We start from the raw sequence: 23,047 nt of genomic DNA, 5'->3' as shown, positions 1-23,047 counted from the left end.
TTCCATTGTTTCTCAATAATAAATAGGCCTTCAATCCTCATTGTAACACAATTTATAGCAGTTCAGAGGCATGTAGCCACCGCATCTCTTCTCAAAGATAAGCTACCATCGCCCTAGCTGGTTTATTTCCATTATTATTTGCAAGCATATTTCAGTATTCCATTAATGAAATGAAGTATTATTTCCGCTGCATCTTTGTGTATATGGTTATCTCTGTATTTTGTTGTGTTCCTGTTTAAATCCGGATCACCTTTCGAGGCATTGTATGGATGGAGTTGTAACACTCCCATCAGTTGGACTGATCTAGTGAACAAGGTACTTATTGTACCAGACATGTTGGCAGATATGGAGTAGGAAATGAAGGTTATAAAGAAGAATCTAAAGGCAGCACATGATAGACATAAGAGTTATGCAGATCAACACAGGGTATTCAAGGAGTTTCAAGTTGGGGAGCATGTGTATTTGTGCATCAAGCCCAAGAAAATCTCTTTGAGGATTGGTTCATGTGCCAAGTTGGCACCACAATATTGCAAGCCTTTCGAGATCCTTAAGAGGATTGGACCAATGGCATATCGACTTGCACTGCCTCCAACAGTGAAAGTCCATGATGTTTTCCATATTTCATTGCTTAAGAAGTATATAAAGGATGTTGATCATGTTATTGATTGGTCTGTATTGCAGGTGGAGCAAGAAGGAGAGTTCCAGTTGGAGCCTCAATGCATATTACAGTGGAAACATCTCATGCTTAGGAAAAAATCAATAGAGCAAGTTAAAGTGCAGTGGAAGCACTTTGGGCCTGAAGAAGCTACATGGACGATGACATATCAGATTTGGGCCCTGTATCCTTCATTGTTTGCCATTTGGGGCAAAGCAGTTTTGGTTTGATGTTGGTTTATGTTGGCATATATTTTTTTGATGTTTTGGTATATGTATGTATATGTATATGGATGTAAATACCACCATGAGCTAAGTTATAAAGCTCCAATAAGCGGTATGGGTGTCATATTATTATGGTTGTTATATTGTCATGTTGTCATGATGTTTTTCTTTTGAGCAAGTCTTTCATTGTAAATACTGCAACGAGCTAAGTTATAAAGCTCCATGGGTAGTATGTTTTCTTTTTAGCAGTTTTGTTGAGGTCATGGTGTGGTTTAACATCGAGGACGATGTTCCCCAAGGGGGAGGGTTCTATAACAACCCTGGTGAAAATTTCATGTAATAAAATTAAATAAAGGAAAAATAAGACCACAGTTAAGGGACACTTATTCCAAGCTGAATGTTGGGCAAAGATATCCTAGTGGGCATCACTAGATGTGTGTTTTGGCTAAGGAAAATTGGCAAAGTCTAAGGTAAAGGCATTAAAAGGAAAAAAGACATTTTTGGAACATTTATTTATGAAAATAAAGGAAATTAAGAGAAAAATAAGGTGAAAGGTCACAGGTTGCATGTGATGATGAAATTGAAGGAAAATAATGGAAAATGAAGAAAATAGAGGCCTCATTAATAAAAAGGCTTATGAGGATTAGTGGGCAAGATTTTTCTAACCTTTTGTCAGTTCAAGTTTGGAGCTCTCTCATTATTCTCTCTCTCTCTCTCTCACTCTTGGTCACTTAGAGTTTTCTTGGAGCACTCTAGCTTTGGATCAAGGAAGGAAAAAGAAAACAAAGGGAAAGGAAGGAAAGAAAGGATCAAGGAATAAGAGCAAGATCAAGCAACTTCAGCATGAATACTTGCAGGTAACCTTTTGCATGTGTGATTTCTTAGCTGGTTTGGACATGCATGGCTTTGCATGTTGGTGTATGGTTCTCTTGCTATCAATGGCATGGTTTTGTTGGGTTATGACAGTGGTTTTCAGCCTAGCCTTGCCTTTTTCTAGATGCCATTGTGTTGGGATGTTTACTTTGCTTTTTGAGATTTGGTTTGTCAGATGGATTTCAGAATCCGGGGCGGAGGTGGTCTCAAGGTTCATTCCAAAAGTCCTAAGAATCCCTTGACTGGTTTTTGCGAGATACACGGTAAAGCGTGAGGGAGAAGTCTCGGTTTAGGGCCTAGTAATACATGTTTGGATTGCGGTAAAGGCTAAGAGACTAGTCTCGATTTAGGGCCTAGTGATCCGGGATTGGATTATGGTAAAGACTGAGAGACAAGGAGACAAAAAAATTCCTCAATGATAGTGACGGATTCCAGATGGCATTCCAAGTTTTGTTTGGTTGTGATCAGAGCACCGGTTTTGGTGTGATCATGGTTTGGTGAGGGTGGAGGTGGTCTAACCTCTAGATTCCCTTGGTTGTTCTTGGATTGGTTGTTCTATGAGATCCTACATTCACACTTGGAATATGGCATGTGGGTGACTAGCTGAAAGAGAGATTTGGTTCAGCTATGTCTATGGTTGGGTGGTACGTGGAAGTCCTGAACCTGGTCGGATTTTCCTATGATTAATAAAAGCTAAGTTCTTTTACTTTTGTACTTGTTTATATATGGATTTAATGACTATCATATCTCTTATATTTATATGGTTTAATGCTAGTTATAAGCATGGTTATGTGACTAGTTCATGTCATGGTTATTTCATGTATTTACTTGTAATTGTTAAATGGATGGATGCAAGACCTAATTGATGATATGATAGTCCAATGGAGAAGGAGGTGACCCTTCTGGTTATGTTTCATAGATTGTTTCAATCATTTATGCTATGTCTTGTATCCTAGACCTGTAGTTGCATTGATGCCAAGTGTTTGACAGAATGTCAGTCCCGGTTGGGGACGCTCAAGCCTAGTCCTGAGGTTGATTTTTGATTTATCAGCGTTGTCATCATGTCTTTGATGGATTTTGAAGGTTGTAGCATGTTCTGGGCAGAGGCCGAGATTCTAGACTAGAAAAGTGGCTCAAATATCGGGGTCGCTGGCACAGGTCTACTGAGAAAAGTCCACAGTCGCTGGCACAAAGGCCTATGAGAATGAATTTAGGTTGTTGGTCGCTCCCTTTCCCATAGCATGAGAGCGACTATGGCCTAAGAGATCTAGAACAACAGTGGGACCCAGGGACAGGTTGTCTGAGTGGCTGACTTATCTCTTGAGGGTTATGTTGATGATGTTGGATGACTGTTTGTGATGTTCTCTCGATTCCATTTCCTTAAGGTCACCAAGGAGATTGAATCCCTTATAGTAACCTCTCTCATCACATGTTTGCTCGACTGGTTGGCTGCTTGGGTGGACCTGGGGGGAGGGGGTGTTACATTCAAAATCTTTTCCTTTTTGCGCTTCCTTAGCCCCTTGATAGCCTTGTTTCTCAATATTTCGCTTTTCTTCCTTCTTATAGTGGCCATAACACAAAAAAATGAGAGATGTCATTGGGGTGGTGGGGGACAAGGTTCTCCGAGTGGCACGCAGGCTCAATTTTGTGCCAATTCTTCTACTTATCTCTACCATGACCAAACTTCATCAAAAGTGCAATAAGAACCTACAGAGTTGGAGGAGGACATTCAAATTAGACATCAACACCATTTGGATATAGAGTTGTTAGAGGGGCCTACCACCTCAGTGCCATATATTAGGCACATGTATGGAAAAAAAACAATATCCCCACAAAATTGTCTTCTACTAACAACTTAAGTTGCTCCTTGGCAAGGTCTTGCTAGAATGCCACACTGTGAGGGATAAAATTCCAATTTTACTTGAAGAAATTCAGTTGTAGTCGGTCAACATGGAGAGAAGGTTTACTCACATTAAAACACATCCTAATCTTGATACCAACATCAAGGTGATGGCCAAATCAATTGAGTTGGAAACCTCACTCTCCTCTTAACTACTATGTTTATGCTTTCTTTGATTTTTTTTCATTTGATATGAAATTAATTTCTATGATACATTTTGGCATCATGCCAATCCTCATAGAAATGTGATAGCTTGTAAACACTATAGTTTGATATGCTTCATTTTAGCATTGATAATGCATTTTATAGAGGCTTATTATTTTGTTATTGGTTTAATTTCACATGTGGTAGACTAATGGTAAGCGCCCACTCATAATCTATAATCTATGTAATCTTGTTATTTATCATTTAACTTCGCTTCCATACCCCCTTAAAAAAAGAGTAAGATAGAGAATATTAAAGTATAAATATTTTATTACTTAAATATAATGAGTTTATGTTAGTTTATATTTTTGTTCTTTTAATATTTTTTGTGAGACTTTTATTTAATGTAGTTTAAACATTAAATTTTTTATGTTTTTATTTTTTAGATATATATTTTCGATCAATTTTATTTAAAATTTGGTTAAAATTTTAAAAGTATTGTTGAAATTATAATATTAAGATCTCATAATCATAATGTTATAAAGGTTTTAAAAAATCAATTTATACATTTAAAAATATAAATTAAGTAATATAAAATTGCAATTAAAATCAATACTTTTATAATAAAATTGGAATGAACACGAATAACCATAAAAACTCAAGTATCTCTCTTATTGAGTCTAGAGTTTCATTTTACAACCAAGTGTGAAGGCAGTGTGTAAGTATATTGATCCTCAATTTGGAGTTGACATGTGTACCTCTTAAAATAAAATAAAATAAAATATTATGTAAAAAAACAATGTCGGTTATAAGCAATATAGATCACCACACACAAACTATTTTTTTTTTGTTATTAATATATTTTTAAGTATAACTCAATATTTATTTATATTAAAATATTTTCTTCATAACTCATATTGGTTATTTATTATATACAACATTAAAATATTTCTTTTTAACATTATACATATATATATATGTGAGAGAAGTTTTACCATTGATAATTTTTGGGTTCTAATTTTTGACATATTATTTTTCCCTCTCAACTTATATTAAATACGTACCCAAAAAATTAAAACATAATCTATCATCTTACTGAGAAAATTTAATCCCTCTCAACTTATATTAAATCCGTACCTAAAATAAATCTATAACCATTCTTTTAAATATTAAATATTTTTAAAAATTCAATTTATTAAAAGCATTCAATACATTTCAAAATTAAAAATAAGCTATAAAGTTTTTTCATTTTTCAATACCTCTCATGTAATAAAAAAAGGCTATAAAGTGTACTCATTTTTCCTCATACGAAGCATCATTTTGGGATGTCTAACATTGCAAAATAAAGGTAAAATCTGTTTGTACTCTTTATGAGTTGAGAATAGAGCAGAAGTCGTGCGAACCCCACGTTAAAAATAATAATGGTAATTTGTATTGGACTAAATTTACAATTGAAAATCGAATAATAAAGTAGAGAAAGAATTAATTAAAAATTAATTTAAATTTAAAAATTATTAATAATTAACTAATTTATAATAAATTCAAATTAATAATAAGATAATATATATTATAAGAAGAGTTTCGGTGTAAATTATATAAAAAGACCTTTGTCGACGCGTTTCGAACCAGTAAGTGTGGCTCATAGTCAGGACAAGTTGAAGAAATAAATCCAGCTTTGCATGTTAAATAGTCTGAGCAGGGCCTCCAATGGCTATCTAGATCAACGACTAGCTTTGACTTAGGGACATTCAAAAGTCAAATTGGTCATTAAAAAAAAGATGACCATACCTATATATAAATATATAATTATATAAATGAAATAATTTTAGAAGGTGTTTACGTTATTAATTAGTTAAAAATGTATAATTTAATAATTACAAATTTTAATTAAATGGAAATTAGTTAAATTGAAGACCTAACTTTTGTATAAAATATAAATAGGGTAAATGTAAGATGATAGTTAAATAAAACAAACAAATAAATAAATAATAATAAAAATAAAAATAAGCAAATAAATACATAATAATAATAATAATATATCTTCGTTAATAAATATATATAAAATTAAAAAAAATATATATGATGATGATGATGATGATGGTTAACGTCCGCTGAGACCAAATAATGATCTATCGGACCTAAAAAGACAAATTATTTATTTTGATTTAAGATTTTATCCCTATGCTCAAAAAGCTTGGAGAGAAGCCTCCCAAGTTCACTATAATTTTGGCATTGTAAAAGGCTAGGAATGTCAGTATTGTAACAAAGGTTGTGAAATTGAGATCTAATGTGGTTGTATGCAAGGCACTCTAAGAGGAAGTGGTTTTCATCCTCGATGCTCCTATTCTCACAAATATGGCAGATCCTTTCCATCCTTTCCATCCATATAAATTAGTTACGAAAGAAATAACAAAATAAAAATAATAATAATAATACAAATAAGAAAATAAACAATGATAATATATATTTGTTAATAAATAAATCAATTATAAATTAAAAATAATAATATATAAAAATTAGTTACCAAAAAATTAATAAAATACAAAAATAAATAAATAATAATAATAATAAAAATAAAAATAAATAATAATAATAATATATATTCGTTAATAGATAGCCCCAAAGGATAGCTCAAATGGTCGAGTTCCCATTGCTAAAAGCACTTTCCCAGTTTGGGAGGTCACGGGGTCAAAAATTAGTTACGAAAAAATAATAAAATAAATAATAATAATAATAAAATAAGTAAATAAATATTGTTATGATTATAAATACCAATATCAATCATGGAAAAGGAGTGACTCAAAATATAATCAGGAAAGAGCGACTCAAAATAAAAATAAGCAAATAAATATATAATAATAATAGTAATATATATTTGTTAATAGGTCAATAAATCAATAAATTAATATATATATATATATATATATATAAATATAAATTAGTTACGAAAAAATAATAAAATAAATAATAATAATAATAAAATAAGTAAATAAATATTGTTATGATTATAAATACCAATATCAATCAGGGAAAAGGAGTGACTCAAAATAAAAGGAGAAGGACCGGACAGAGTCCAGAGCAAGAAGGATAAACCCTAGGAGACAGGAAGGCTCCAAGGGGAACGACGAAAGCGAAAAAGATGAAAGGGGGGGGGGGGGGGGGAAGACTAAGATGAAAGGGCAGGGATCCAGCATCTACTGATCTTCCAGCCATCATCTCTATTGAGATTGTTAGGCCTTCTTTCGATCTCAATAGCTTCCCTGAGTTTACGATGATGGAACTGGGCAATTTTGGCAACAACCTTAGCCTCCTCAATACAAACCTGATGCTTGGTCTTAGCCACATGTTCTGCTAACGCTGAAGACTTGGTTCTCCCATGTCTTAGGTCAGCTGCATGTTCGCTGATCCTCTGATGGATGGAGCGCCCTGTTTCCCCGATGTAGGGGGTCCCACAAGAACAAGGGATCAAGTAGACACCCTTCATGTCCTTGGGGTTAACGGGATCTTTTACCGATCGGAGGGAATTACGAATTGTGCTGAGGGGTCTAAATGAAGAGGGAATATCATACCTCTTAAGGATCTGAGCAATCTTGTCCGTGGTTCCTTGGACATAGGGAAGATGGACACCTAGCCGGCGCTCCTTAGGTTCTTTCCTCATAACTGCATTTCTAGATGCTTTAAGGAAAGCCTTCTGACCTAGGCGCCTACTATATCCATTCTCAACGAAGACATCAAGGAGATGGGATCTCTCCTTATCAAAGCTCTCATTATCAGAAATCCTGAGGGCACGAGTGGCGAGGGTGTTAAGGACACCCATCTCCTAAGTAGGGAAATGATGGGAATCAGCATGAAGATACTGCTCAGTATGCGTTTTCTTCCGGAACACCGAGTGGGAGAGAAAGCCGTCCTTATTCTTAGAAATAAGAATATCTAGGAAAGGGAGGCTACCATTGACCTCTTCCTCCATGGTGAACTTAATGGCAGAGGACTGATCGTTGAGGTGATTGAAGAAGTGATCCAACTCCTCTTGGCCATGGGACCACATGACATTAGTATCATACACATACCTTTTCCAAAGCTTGGGAAGGAGACAAGCCGAGGCTAAAGCTTTGGCTTCGAAATCTTCCATAAAAAGATTCGCAACAATCGGGGAAAGGGGGGAGCCCATGGCAACACCACAAGAATAAGAATTAATGAGAATTAAGAACTAAAATAGAATTAATTACAAGCCTCGATCTATCTTAACTCTAGATCTATCAAGTCTCAGAGGTTGGTTTAATTATTAATTTTATTTTTTCATTTAATTTTTATTTGTATGTAATTTCACTTAGTCAAAATGTTTTAATTAATAATTTTAATTTTTTTAATTTTTAATTTTTACTTTAATGTAATTTCATTGGGTCAAAATGTTTAGATAACGTAATATAACAAGACATTACAACATCTCTTCCATATTGGGATGGACACTATTTCTGACCCAAAAATGTAATAAAATTAAATAAAAAAAATGTACATATTTACAAATTATTTTGATTGTGAAATGAGAGTGTGGTATTGATGAGCCGTGGCATTGGCCCATGGTATGGTATGGTTAGTAATATCCATGGTAAAGTGAGGTGAGTATCCATGGTTAAAAATCTTGTTATGTTGTAAGTATTATTTTGATTGTGAAATAAGAGATGGTTTTTGGGCTTGTGGTATTGATGAGCCATCATATTGGCCCATGGTATGGTATGGTTAATAATATCCATGGCCGAGTGAGGGTGAATATCCAAGTTAAAAATCTTGTTATATTTAAGTATTAAGTTTTTATGTGCTTATTAATGAAATTTAAGTATTGTTACAAAATTACTATTTTAATTCATATAGTAAAATAGATTTTAATTTATAGCTACTATTTATATCTAATATATTTTAATGTGATAGAAGTGTAGACATATCTCAAAAGTAATTAATATTTATAGATTTATTCAAAAAAATGTTGTAAAATTAAATTCAAATAAAATATTTTGATTGTGAAATGAGAGATGATTTATGGACATATTGTATTGATGAGCCATGGTGTTGGCCCATGCACGCGATGTGCATGACTTGACGGCTGGGGCGGATGGCTTTCGCTCCCCCAGCCGGGATCGATTCCTGCGGCCCTGCTTCGCTGAGGACCCCACGAAGGATAGCTGGCTTCTTATGAAGGATATCTGTAACGGCTTCGGCCATATGTTGGAAAAATTTGCTGGCTTCGGCCATATGCTGTAATATCTGTTGGCTTCGGCCATATGCTGTAATATCTGCTGGCCTAGGCCATATGTTGATTTTCTCTCTGAAAAAAAAACAAAGCCTATTTACAAGTTAATAATATCTATGACAAACATATTGTTATATTGTAAGTATTAAAGTTTTGATGTGCTTATTAATTAAATTTAAATATGGTTCGAGAATCATTATTCTATTTTATAAGGTAAAATAGATCTTAACTTATTGTTTACAAGTTAATAATATCTATGACAAACATATTGTTATATTGTAAGTATTAAAGTTTTGATGTGCTTATTAATTAAATTTAAATATGGTTAGAGAATCATTATTCTATTTTATAGGGTAAAATAGATCTTAACTTATTGTTGTTACTATATATATATATATATATATATATATATATATATATATATATTATTTTATTTTTTTTCATAATTTTATTAATTAAAACTAAATTACAATGTAAGAAATTGAGTTTTATTATTTTTATTACTTTTAACTTTTTATGGACACTATAACATTTCCCCTATAAAAATTAATAATAAATAAGAATTGAAAAAAGAATGTTAGTAATTTAATTAATAAAATAATATAAGAATTACTTAAATACACCATATTTGGGAATTAATGATTTAAAATAAGAATTAATTAAAAAATAAATAATCTAAAAATATAAAACAAGAATTAATAATAAATAATATCTATTAATTGAAAATAATAATTAAATTAATTAGGGAATATAATCTAATGAATAATGTTAATGAAAATAGAATGAGGGTCCAATTTGAAAATGATGAACACATTTATGGAAATGATAATAAGATTTCTAAAAAGAAGGGGAGGGAGGCGGGTCAGTTCAATGAAGGTCACCAAGGGCGGAAGAGAGGCAACGAAGGGTGAGAATCAATGAGTGAGATGGTAGATGACGAGTTTTTAGGATTGACTCAACATATATTCATCCTCTTATTAGGGTTCTCAATTTCGAGGGCTTCTTGAATAATTCAAGAGCTATAGAAAGACACTAGAAAGGAACGGAGGCAAGGATTATTTTATTGATCAAAACAAATTAAGTGCTTGGACTTAAATGAGTGCTCAACGATGACATACTTTGAAAGACAGTTATGGCTGGTTTCAACTATGTGTTGTTTGAAGTGGGCTTTGAAAGGGTGACAAGTTTGGCCAATATATCATCTACTGCAAGAATAGGGATTCTTATAGATCCCTGATCCTAGCATGGGGTCTGACTTGTCTTTGGCTGTCCGGAATAATTGCTTGAGGGCTTTATGGGGCTTAAATACAATTTTAATGTTCTTTTTGGCAAGATAGTAACTTGGCCAAAGGAGGGAAAGAGATCAAAATTGGAAGACCTAAGATGAACAACAAAAAGAAGCTCATGTTTTGAATTAAACAAAACTTGTTAATGAATAATGTAATTGCAACATAGTAGCTTAATCTGAATTGTTTGGAACTTGACGAATTAATGAAATCCAAAACCAACTACACCCTTTTTTGGATCTTGATCTTCCTTAAAAATTGAATTACTCAATATGAGTCCCATATGATTCCCCTCCCTGTAATTATCCATTTGGTAAATGGACTTCTCAATTGTAGTTGTTATTGACTTGAATCTTGAGTTGGTGTTGGTGAGGAACTTATTTCATGTTAATGGGATATGGTTTCGCTGTTTATCGAGATTTTTGATTGATATTGATAATTTCTCTTGTTGATGTTGTCAGAATTTTGAGGTTTATATTAACAAAAGTTTTGGGTTGGCATCCATAGAGATTCTAGCAATAGTGACAAATATTAGTGCTATTGTGAATGCACATGCCTTAGATGACATTGACTTGCCTAACATTTTCTAAGGAAACCATCACAAGGAAATACAAGGGATATTTTATTTGTGGATGGCATCTCTAATAAATTTGTGAGTGCACACTAATGTGCGTCACCCAAAGAAATTCAAAATGAGCAGCTATTAACACAAAATGATTAAAACGCTGAACACCATTGGTGACAATCGATAGATCTAATATCTTAGGATATTAACTTGCCTATATACTTTGTGAGCTATCTACTATTTGCAAATAAAGTTATACTTGAATAAACTCGTTCCATTTCTAATGGTACTTCTCCCAATTTTCAAATGTATTGCAAACCCTTTAATTGTGTAATTCGATGTAATCATTTTCAAACTTACAACAACCTTATCCACTTTATACAATGGTAATGGTGACAAATATTTGCACTAATGTGAATGTGCTTGTCTTAGATGACATTGATTGGTATATCTTTTTTGCTAAAGAAAATTTTATGGAGTCGTCTAAGGAGGCGGAGGAATTGCCCGGACGACCAAAAGTGGCCAGAATCTGGGTAATTTTTTTTTCAAAAAATCTTGTAGAGGTAGTGTTTGAATCATGTTTTTGATGGTGGAAATAGATTCATCACCATCAAAAATGTCTAAGACACCTAAAATTTTGAAGTTTAACAACTATAACTTGGATTTACAAAAATCCTTGCCGGATTTTCTCTAAATATGATCGGAATTTCCATAACTTTCTAGGTAACTCTTTCGCCTCGTTAGACTACGCGAAATTTTATGAGTAAACACAAAGAATGTTTCTCCACATTTGTAAGTGACATCTAATAAATCAGTTAATGCACACCCATATATTTCACCTAAAGAAATTCAAAATGAATATATATAAACATGAACTGAGTCAAAAACTAAATAACATTAGCAACCACTAGTAATGTTAACTTATCTACAAGTAGTAATGTTAACTTACCTATATAACACTGGGTTAGTTATCAATTTTTTTCAAAATAAGTTAATGAATGGATAAATTCACTTCATTGTAAAAATTCTTCCCATTTTCAAAGGTACAAATTTACAGCCTTTTATTATGCAATTCCATGTCACCATTTTCAAAGCTATAGTAACCCTATCAACATTTTGACTTTGTTATGAGTGGAACTTATTGCCTTTTGACTTTACAAATCCATTCATGTACAGGAATCACACGTTTGTGTGTAGAGCACCCCCAACTCCTTGTTCCTTGGCCAAAGAAGGGAAAGAGATCAAAATTGGAAGACCTAAGATGAACAACAAATTGAAGCTCATGTTTTGAATTAAACAAAACTTGTTAATGAATAATGTAATTGCAACATAGTAGCTTAATCTGAATTGTTTGGAACTTGACGAATTAATGAAATCCAAAACCAACTACACCCTTTTTTGGATCTTGATCTTCCTTAAACATTGAATTACTCAATATGAGTCCCATATGATTCCCCTCCCTGTAATTATCCATTTGGTAAATGGACTTCTCAATTGTAGTTGTTATTGACTTGAATCTTGAGTTGGTGTTGGTGAGGAACTTATTTCATGTTAATGGGATATGGTTTTGCTGTTTATCGAGATTTTTGATTGATATTGATAATTTCTCTTGTTGATGTTGTCAGAATTTTGAGGTTTATATTAACAAAAGTTTTGGGTTGGCATCCATAGAGATTCTAGCAATAGTGACAAATATTAGTGCTATTGTGAATGCACATGCCTTAGATGAAATTGACTTGCCTAACTTTTTCGAAGGAAACCATCACAAGGAAATACAAGGGATATTTTATTTGTGGATGGCATCTCTAATAAATTTGTGAGTGCACACTAATGTGCGTCACCCAAAGAAATTCAAAATGAGCAGCTATTAACACAAAATGATTAAAACGCTGAACACCATTGGTGACAATCGATAGATCTAATATCTTAGGATATTAAATTGCCTATATACTTTGTGAGCTATCTACTATTTGCAAATAAAGTTATACTTGAATAAACTCGTTCCATTTCTAATGGTACTTCTCCCAATTTTCAAATGTATTGCAAACCCTTTAATTGTGTAATTCGATGTAATCATTTTCAAACTTACAACAACCTTATCCACTTTATACAATGGTAATGGTGACAAATATTTGCACTAATGTGAATGTGCTTGTCTTAGATGACATTGATTGGTCTATCTTTTTTGCTAAAGAAAATTTTATGGAGTCGTCTAAGGAGGCGGAGGAATTGCCCGGACGGCCAAAAGTGGCCAGAATCTGGGTAATTTTTTTTCAAAAAATCTTGTAGAGGCAGTGTTTGAATCGCGTTTTTGATGGTGGAAATAGATTCATCACGATAAAAAATGTCTAAGACACCTAAAATTTTGAAGTTTAACAACTATAACCTGGATTTACGAAAATCCTTGCCGGATTTTCTCTAAATATGATCAGAATTTCCATAACTTTCTTGGTAACTCTTTCGCCTCGTTAGACTACGCGAAATTTTATGAGTAAACACAAAGAATGTTTCTCCACATTTGTAAGTGACATCTAATAAATCAGTTAATGCACACCCATATATTTCACCTAAAGAAATTCAAAATGAATATATATAAACATGAACTGAGTCAAAAACTAAATAACATTAGCAACCACTAGTAATGTTAACTTATCTACAACTAGTAATGTTAACTTACCTATATAACACTGGGTTAGTTATCAATTTTTTTCAAAATAAGTTAATGAATGGATAAATTCACTTCATTGTAAAAATTCTTCCCATTTTCAAAGGTACAAATTTATAGCCTTTGATTATGAAATTCCATGTCACCATTTTCAAAGCTATAGTAACCCTATCAACATTTTGACTTTGTTATGAGTGGAGCTTATTGCCTTTTGACTTTACAAATCCATTCATGTACAGGAATCACACGTTTGTGTGTAGAGCACCCCCAACTCCTTGTTCCTGGGCCAAAGGAGGGAAAGAGATCAAAATTGGAAGACCTAAGATGAACAACAAATTGAAGCTCATGTTTTGAATTAAACAAAACTTGTTAATGAATAATGTAATTGCAACATAGTAGCTTAATCTGAATTGTTTGGAACTTGACGAATTAATGAAATCCAAAACCAACTACACCCTTTTTTGGATCTTGATCTTCCTTAAACATTGAATTACTCAATATGAGTCCCATATGATTCCCCTCCCTGTAATTATCCATTTGGTAAATGGACTTCTCAATTGTAGTTGTTATTGACTTGAATCTTGAGTTGGTGTTGGTGAGGAACTTATTTCATGTTAATGGGATATGGTTTTGCTGTTTATCGAGATTTTTGATTGATATTGATAATTTCTCTTGTTGATGTTGTCAGAATTTTGAGGTTTATATTAACAAAAGTTTTGGGTTGGCATCCATAGAAATTCTAGCAATAGTGACAAATATTAGTGCTATTGTGAATGCACATGCCTTAGATGACATTGACTTGCCTAATATTTTCTAAGGAAACCACCACAAGGAAATACAAGGGATATTTTATTTGTGGATGGCATCTCTAATAAATTTGTGAGTGCACACTAATGTGCGTCACCCAAGGGAATTCAAAATGAGCATCTATTAACACAAAATGATTGAAACGTTGAACACCATTGGTGACAATCGATAGACCTAATATCTTAGGATATTAACTTGCCTATATACTTTGTGAGCTATCTACTATTTGCAAATAAAGTTATACTTGAATAAACTCATTCCATTTCTAATGGTACTTCTCCCAATTTTCAAATGTATTGCAAACCCTTTAATGGTGTAATTCAATGTAATCATTTTCAAACTTACAACAACCTTATCCATTTTATATAATGGTAATGGTGACAAATATTTGCTCTAATGTGAATGTGCCTGTCTTAGATGACATTGATTGGTCTATCTTTTTTGCTAAAGAAAATTTTATGAGGAAACACAAGGGATGTTTCTCCACATTTGTGAGTGAGATCTCATAAATCGGTTAATGTACACTCATATATTTCACCTAAAGAGATTCAAAATGAGTATATATAAACATGAAATAAGTGAAACACTAAATAACATTAGCAATCACTAGTAAAGTTAACTTACCTACAACTAGTAATGTTAACTTACCTATATAATACTGGGTTAGTTATTAATTTTTTTCAAAATAAGTTAATGATGGATAAATTCACTTCATTGTAAAAATTCTTCCCATTTTCAAAGGTAGAAATTTACAGCCTTTGATTATGCAATTCCATGTCACCATTTTCAAAGCTATAGTAACCCTATCAACATTTTGACTTTGTTATGAGTGGAGCTTATTGCCTTTTGACTTTACAAATCCATTCATGTACAGGAATCACACGTTTGTGTGTAGAGCACCCCCAACTCCCTGTTCCTTCCAGCAAAGCATTTTGAGAAGACTTTGATAGCGTTTGGAAAATGCATGAGACTTGCCCATATGTAAAATTTGTTGCCATGAGTCAAATGGCCCCTAATGCCATGCCCCATGGGGCAAAACAAGGGAGACTAGATTCTATCATACGTTAGCTAAAGGGGGGACTAGATTCTTTCTTACGTTAGGAGCCCAAGAATGGGAAAAACCCAAAAGAATTTCAAGTGGGTATCCAACTCCACACAACTTTAGGAAGAGGCCAAATTATTGATCCATCTGTCCACCTATCACCGCCAGTCAAACATGCGATCGAAAGCCACGTGTCAGGAGGACCGTTGAATCAGGCCAAATCCACTTGGAAAACCGCTCACGTGAAAACCACCACCTAAAACCATTTTTGGATCTACACAACAAATTAAAAAAAAATATATCGAAAAACTCCATGAGGGGGGATAATGAGAATAACACGAGGGGTACTTCAGTGATGGAGATGAATTTTCGGACTCCGCGTGCATTAACAGCTGGTCCTGCAGGAGCGGCGGCAGCTTCCAAGCAGCCCAGTTGCTTAACGACCGAGAACAGTAGAAATTTCTTGTTTTTTAATGCGGTTTTATTCTGTCGAGGCTGCATCCGAGCCTCAGACGGCAGTACCGCCCTGAGATCTGTCTTTTTTAGATTGCAGACCGCCTTTTCATAACAAAATTTGCATTGGAATCTCTGCAGATTTTGTTTTCTATAGGTGGAAGCGATCATTTCAGGGAGAGGTATCACTAATGCCCTTTTGAACGAGGGGGAATCGATCGTGTTTGACTGTACTGTATGTGCGTCTCTCATCATTCAATCGATCAGACATTCATTCATTCATGTGCCGTATCGATCGATTGGTTGGTTTTCACAGCCTCTGAGAAACTGGGCACTGGGCAGTTTTCAATATATACATTGCCAGTTTAGTTCTGCTCGAATCCTTCCGAGCCCAGGTCTGAGAAATTTGTACGAGGGCCTGAGATTTGAATCTGAATAGGCAGGAGGGTTTTTTCTTCTTCTTTTTCACCTTAACCATCCAAACTCCGTTTGGGGATGGAAATTCCTTTGGGATTCTTAAGGTGAGCCCAATGCACTGAGAATAGAGCCGGGGCTTGCTGTGGTAAAACTACTGCCGACTTAAGCAGCACTGGGTTGATCTGATCAGGATTGCCATGACCAGAGTAGGATCAACCCAGTTAAAGCCCCTGCCTGATGGAAAGATCGACAAGGTTTGATAAGGATATTATCAGGTTGATCAGGATCCTATTCACTATTTGATGTAAATCAAATACAGTTTATGTGGCTGTGTCAGTACGATATTGCAGCTCAATCAACAGGGGAGTTGATCAATATTAGGTTTATCTGATCCAGATTGGTTTGACCAGAGCAGGAGCAATCCAGTTAAAATTGTGCAACATCAAAAAATGTGGAGGATATTATTATCAGTGCCTCATAAGTTGACCTAAATCAAACACATTCTATGTGGTTGTGCTAGGAGGATATTGTCGGATAAGCTTTCAAGGGCATCAGAGAATCTGCAATGTGTTTTAGGCCTGTCTGTGCATTTGGGTCTACAGTCAGCCATCCAGTTAATATATCGCTCTCTTTGTTTATATGGTCCATTCAACCCTCTGATATATTGGAGTGAAGAACCTTCAGCCACTGCTGAAGGTTTCAGTCGGCAGAAGTCGTTGGACCGAGTGGCTTCCAGTCAATTAGTGCTTGGATTGTATCTTCTCAAGCCCTATATCAGTAATGGTGTACTCTGCCATACGTAGAATAGTGCATTTTATAGAATAAATCCAAGGTTCGACTAGGTCGGTTCGCTGAAACTACAGTTTTCTCAGATCCCAGTTGCTCCATTTTTAATATTTTTTTTTATTAGGAACGCTGGTTCTTTCCACAATTTCAGGCGCCAGGATTGACCATTGAATTGGATTCAATATTAAGGGAAGTCCAGGGTTCTAATCTTCTATAAACTTCAAGCCTTCAGTAGACATGTCGGATGCAATTCCTTCTTGTTTTTCTGGCGACAGAGGCCTCCAAGGCAAATCGACCCAGAGTCTGGTTACCTGCACATATCAGACCAAACTGGCAGGGCATTGTCGACTTCTGACCGTGACCTGGTGCAAGAATGTCATGGGCCAGGGCCTGAGTATATCAGTAGACGAGGACGAGGACCTTAGTGCTCAATCAATGTGCAAAGTCGAGCTTAAGCCATGGTACTTCTGGAGAAAACAGGGCTCTAAGAGCTTTGAGGTCGATGGACTAAAGGTCGAAGTTTTCTGGGATCTTGGCTCTGCTAAATTTCTCTGCGGGCATGAACCCCAGGAAGGATTCTATGTTGCAGTTGTCTGTGACGAAGAGGTCGTTCTGCTGTTGGGAGACATGAAGAAGGAGGCTTTGAAAAAGACTAAGGCCAGGCCTTCAGTTATAGAAGCCACCTTGATCTCCAAAAAAGAGCATGTCTTTGGCAAGAAGTACTTCAACACGAGGACTAAGTTGGATGAGGCTGGTAATAAACCTCATGACATCTCTATTGAATACCATACAACTGGACCCAGAGATCCTGAAATGAGCATCAAGGTGGATGGGCAGGTAATTTTACAGGTGAAGCAGTTGCTCTGGAAGTTCAGAGGCAATCAGACTGTAAGTGCCAATGGTGTTATTCTGCAAGTTTTCTGGGATATTCATGATTGGTTATTCAATCCTGGTTTGGGCCATGCGTTGTTTGTCTTCAAGCCCATATCCTCTTCTGCTCCTCGAAAGTCGATTGTGCAGAATTCGAACAACAGATCGCCAATAAAGTTTGATGGTTGTGCAGAATCAGAGGAGAAGAGCACTGGTGTCCTTGCAGACTATTGTTTATTGCTTTATGCTTGGAAATTGAATTGACCACAGGTTTGTGGTGTTAGCAGTTTGCTCAATTCAGTGACATTCCATTTTAGTTTAAGGAGATGGACCAGCAATGTTGGAGTGTGTTTCGACTTATGTATTCACACCACTTTGTAGGCTATTGTTGATTCTAGGATTGGTTTTGTTATAACGTGGTTGACTTTGGGCCTGTCCCTCACTACTGGTGCTGTCGCCGCTGGGGATTTTGTTTGTTTTGCTCCTGAGAAGGTCATGGAGGCAGAGTGGTGATTGGTATTTGAATTCCCATAGATATTTTGCAAAGTCCAATTCAGACTAGGGGATGCCACCAATTGGGCTTGCCTGGCTGTTTATTTTCTCGATCCAGACAGTGATCTAAGCTCAGTTTATTTGCAATATGCAAGAGGTCATCTTGCATTCTGTAATGTAAAATGTGATCCTTTATGTTAGGTGCAGGTATTCATTTTCTATTGTTGCAGTAATGATTCATCTGAAGCTCTTTATTATTGAGCTTCCTGTAGAAAATAACCAGTGCCTCCTTGTTGACCCACTCGTCGGTTTTCATGGAATCGTGCTGGGAGGCATATGAGTTTTTGGACCTATTTAACAATCAGCATGCCTTAACCTGGTTCTGCAAAATGGTTGCTATATGCTGCTTTTATAAGAAAGCAAGTTGAAGTTTATATCTTGTGGTTTATGCTTTTGTAACTTGACATTTTTCTTCTCTTATATAATGAGAACATGAAAGTGGATTGAATGAGGAAAGGAAATCGAAGTTTCAGACTGCATGTTTCATACAAGAAAATTTTGCACAGGCATGTAGAATGTTGCAAGTTATTCAATTAAAAATTTTGTGAGGTCCATAACAGTTCCTTGAGGACCAATCACTAAATGTTGCTCAGTCAAACGTGAAGATTCCCAATCTTTCCAAGTTGGGGTTCCTTGCCAAATATCCTAAATGGAGGGGTGAAGGGCTTCCAAGCTAGCTACAGTAATTCATTCTTTGCAATCTATTGAATCATATTTTTTAAGCACAAAATCAGAATCCAAATAAATCATAAACAAGTATTTCATTCTTTATAATGTATAATATCTATAACAGGCACTTTCATAATATTCTCACATAACATGTTTATACTTTTTTCCCATATATATATTGTGCTGTCATAATCTTCACATTATGGGATTCTTTGCAATCTATATGATCATATTTGATGTACTTCAACGTAACATGTTTTCCTATTTTCCATTCCGAATTGAGCTGTCATGGATGATAGTATTCACAGTATGGGTTCTTTGATTCCTTGATATCTATTTCATGTATTGGCTACCTTGGAGCTGTTTCTTGTGATTTCAAGTTGATATATTTTATAATTGCAAGTATGCGCAAGGATCATTCTTAGTAATAACAAGGAGATTATATGGTAGGTTTTGTGTTTAGTAATAATAAGGGGGATTATAACGTTGGTTTGGTTTGGTTTTTTTAAATAATATAGGTTTTTTAGAATTATATAGGTTTTGAATTTAATGACTTTTACATTAAAAAAATATTTCAATTTTATACCTATGTTGCATGAGTTTTTGGAATGTGGAAACTTGGGTACTGATGTCGGAAATGGCTAGAGATTTTCTCAAAATATACTAGAGATTTACCCAAAATATACAAGAAATGGCTAATTGAGAGTGATAATATTATATAATAAAAAATAAAAAATATTTTTTTAATTATATAATTTATATAATAATCAAAATTAATATTGAATCAAAATATTCAAATATTAAAATCAATTTAAATATATAATCTCTCTTATATATAAATATATTTTGTGGGTGTCGTCTCTCCCTATAAAATTTAAAATGTTAAGTCTCTCCCTTTAATATATATAAAATTTAAAATGTTAAGTTCATTATGACACATGACTAGTGTTTGAAACAATTTAGCTTAAAAATCCAAAAGAACAATTTTACATATGTTTTTCTAGTTATTGTTATGAGAAAAAATAAAGAAACTCTAATGTTTAAGCATTAACTGCCACATACAATATCCAAACACAATCTTCTGCCATATATATACATAAACAACAAAAGAAATACTCATCACAATCTTCTGTCATATATATGCATAAACAACAAAAGAAATACTCATCACAATCTTCCGCCATATATATACATAAACAACAAAAGAAATACTCATCAGCATGACATTCCAGGTATAGCCCTTACATCGAGGTGCCACACACTTGCTTAACCCATCAAGAGATTGCTCCAGTTTCTCAATTAAGGATATTGGTGTTAAGGATGTCTTTGGCCTTTCTTCCTGTGAAAGATTCAATTTAGGCTCATGTTTTGTGGGTAGTTCAGCATATTTTTCTACAAGCTTTGTATTCCCCAACCCTAGGGAACGTGGGAACTACACAGTCTTCAAAGCTCCCTGAACTTTTCCAATCTCCCATTGCAGCCCCCGCTGAAAAAAAACGTTCCCATACAGTTCCAAAACTCCTGGGAGTGCGAAAACCATTGTAACAACTCTTAAAAGCTACTCCAGTGTAACAAAATTTTATACCAATCATTATCTATTCAAAACATATGAACAAAACTATTAGTAATTGTGAATCATATTTAGAATGGAGAAGCTATGTGGAATTGAGCTGTTGTAGCTCAATATGGATTCTTCTATTCATATATATTATGTATTGGCTACCCTGTAGCTGTGTAGTGATTTCAGTTGATATATTTTATAACTGCATGTCTGGGCACAAGGATCATTCTTAATAGGATGGCTACCCTGGAGCTGTGTCGTGTGATTTCAGTCGATATATTTTATAACTGCACGTCTGGGCACAAGTATCATTCTTAATAGGAACAAGTGGAGAATATTAGGTAGGTTTGAAGTAGTTGTGAACCATATTTGGGTTGGAGAAGTTATGAATGCATGTCGAAGCAGTTCCAGATCAATATGGATATTGAATGCGATTTCCTGGATTCTGGTAATGTGGACCCCTTTAATAACCTATCTTTGAGTTTTTGGGATCTTGATGGTTAAGTATCAGAGACTATATGGCACTCTACAACTGGATAACTCAGAACTGGATAACTCTGGGGCACCTCAAATTCTACAACTTTGATATGGACAACTGTAACCTAGTTTTTTTAAAATTCCAACCAGATTTAACTAAAAATCTACCTGTCAGAACGCAGTTTGGAAACGGTAGTGGAAGGTCAAATCTCTGCCCAAACGCGTTTTGGAAATGGCAGTTGAAGGTCAAATATTTACCCTGGCTCCTGTGCTGGTTTCTCGTTTCTTTTGGTGTGTTTGTTGGACTTTCTTTGGCTCCGAAAAGGGCTTGTTTGGCTGCTGGTGGGACAGGGCAACCCAAGGAGTTTGGGCTCTCTTGGGAATTTTTGAGGCACAACTTCTAACTCTAAGTTCTCTGGGTTTTGTCATTTTTAGGTGGTGCTTTAATTGTCAGTGGTTCAGCTGCATTCTAATTTCAAGGGGATAAGTATTTTTTAGGGGATCTCTAGTCAAAGACCATTCCTGGCTGGTTGAGCCTTCTGTGGGGGATAGCCTCTTTTTGGGTTTATTTTGTAGGAGTTCCAGGTTCAGTAAGGATTCTCAGGGCTAGACAAGTCTTCCTTTTACTTGGTCTAGGTGTTACCCCACATTGATCCCTTGATGTACTTTGGAGAATTTGGAGAATTTGGCCATGGCCCCTCTGACAACCAAAGGGTTGCCAGCCTGGGCATACCCAAGAGGGTTGATCCGGTTGAAATCTCGGGTAGTGCCCCACCCATACTTAGCTTGATCCAACGCAAATTGCCTTCGTTTATCAAGTCCATCTTCGGAAAAGAACCAAACAAGAGGCGTAAGAGATGGAAGAGGTAGTTAAGGAGAAGGTAACACATCAACAAAGATGATTTGGTTATGGAATTCAAATAATGGGTCTTAAATCTTGTGTCTTCGAGGATTTGGACACAAATCTCAGCTCTTGGGTTGTAACAGTAAAACAAAACTTTCATTTCACAAGCGGTTAAGAAGAATGTGCAAGTTTGAGAGAGCTTAATGGTTAAGAATTTTTGTTTTTTCTTTGGATATCATAGGTTCAAAATTAAATGGGAATAAAATTTGTTTATACTGATTAATTAATATCAATCTTTTGTGATGAGGGAGAATGTGCAAGTTTGAGAGAGTTTAATGGTTAAGAATTTTTGTTTTTTCTTTAGATATCATAGATTCGAAACTAATTGGGAATAAAATTTGTTTATACTGATTAATTAATATTAATCTTTTGTGATGAGATTCGAGGGGTAGGCATCCCCTAGAGTAAGAGGTCAAAATGATTATTGATGAAGTGTCCTCAAAATGACTATTGATGAACTGTAAATGTCTTGACCTTTTTTTTCAAAAGAAAAAAGCGATATATATTATATGAAGTATATAAAATCAGAATAATACATTTTTTCTCTGTTGTGCAAAGAACAGAGATATGATCCCCTCTGTATATAAGAACAAAAAGCCTATATCAGAAAACCAATTGACTCTGTATTCGATTTTGATAAATTCTGATATCAAAAACTCCAAAGAGAGGACGGCTGCCATGCAAATTCTTTATAAATCTGGAAGGGCAAAATCAGATATCTGATAATGGACATCATCAGATACAATGTCGAGATGCCAAAATTCTGAAGAAGAGAAGAGTCCCTTTTTAGAAAGACCGTCTGCTGTACTGTTTTCCTCTCTATTGATGTGTTGAATTGAGCAATTCTCCAGGCAGGACCAATAGAACTGTATCCTATCTCTCCAGCCAGACAAATGATGAGCCTGAATGCAGTTTTTCTGGTTAACCGAATCAACCCATAGCTTTGAATCAC

General features: G+C 34.7%; 1 protein-coding gene across 1 annotated transcript; it reads left to right on the top strand.

Moving 5' to 3' along the window:
- The first annotated feature begins 15,728 nt into the window (after positions 1–15,728).
- Positions 15,729–18,886, top strand: LOC149173177 (uncharacterized). The gene has a single exon (XM_089424527.1). The coding sequence runs from the start codon at positions 17,300–17,302 to the stop codon at positions 18,194–18,196; it is 897 nt and encodes a 298-aa protein (XP_089280653.1). The 5' UTR covers positions 15,729–17,299; the 3' UTR covers positions 18,197–18,886.
- Positions 18,887–23,047: the final 4,161 nt, after the last annotated feature.

The sequence above is a fragment of the Pinus tabuliformis genome, chromosome 4_2 (assembly GCF_031772625.1).
Source record: "Pinus tabuliformis cultivar Carrire ecotype Pingquan chromosome 4_2, CPIR1, whole genome shotgun sequence".
Classification (NCBI taxonomy): Eukaryota; Viridiplantae; Streptophyta; class Pinopsida; order Pinales; family Pinaceae; genus Pinus; species Pinus tabuliformis.
This window is presented reverse-complemented; position numbering and strand designations above follow the sequence as displayed.

Bases quoted from the DNA above. Each gene is read 5' to 3' on its own strand.
- LOC149173177 (XM_089424527.1), top strand. From the start codon at position 17,300: ATGTCGGATGCAATTCCTTCTTGTTTTTCTGGCGACAGAGGCCTCCAA.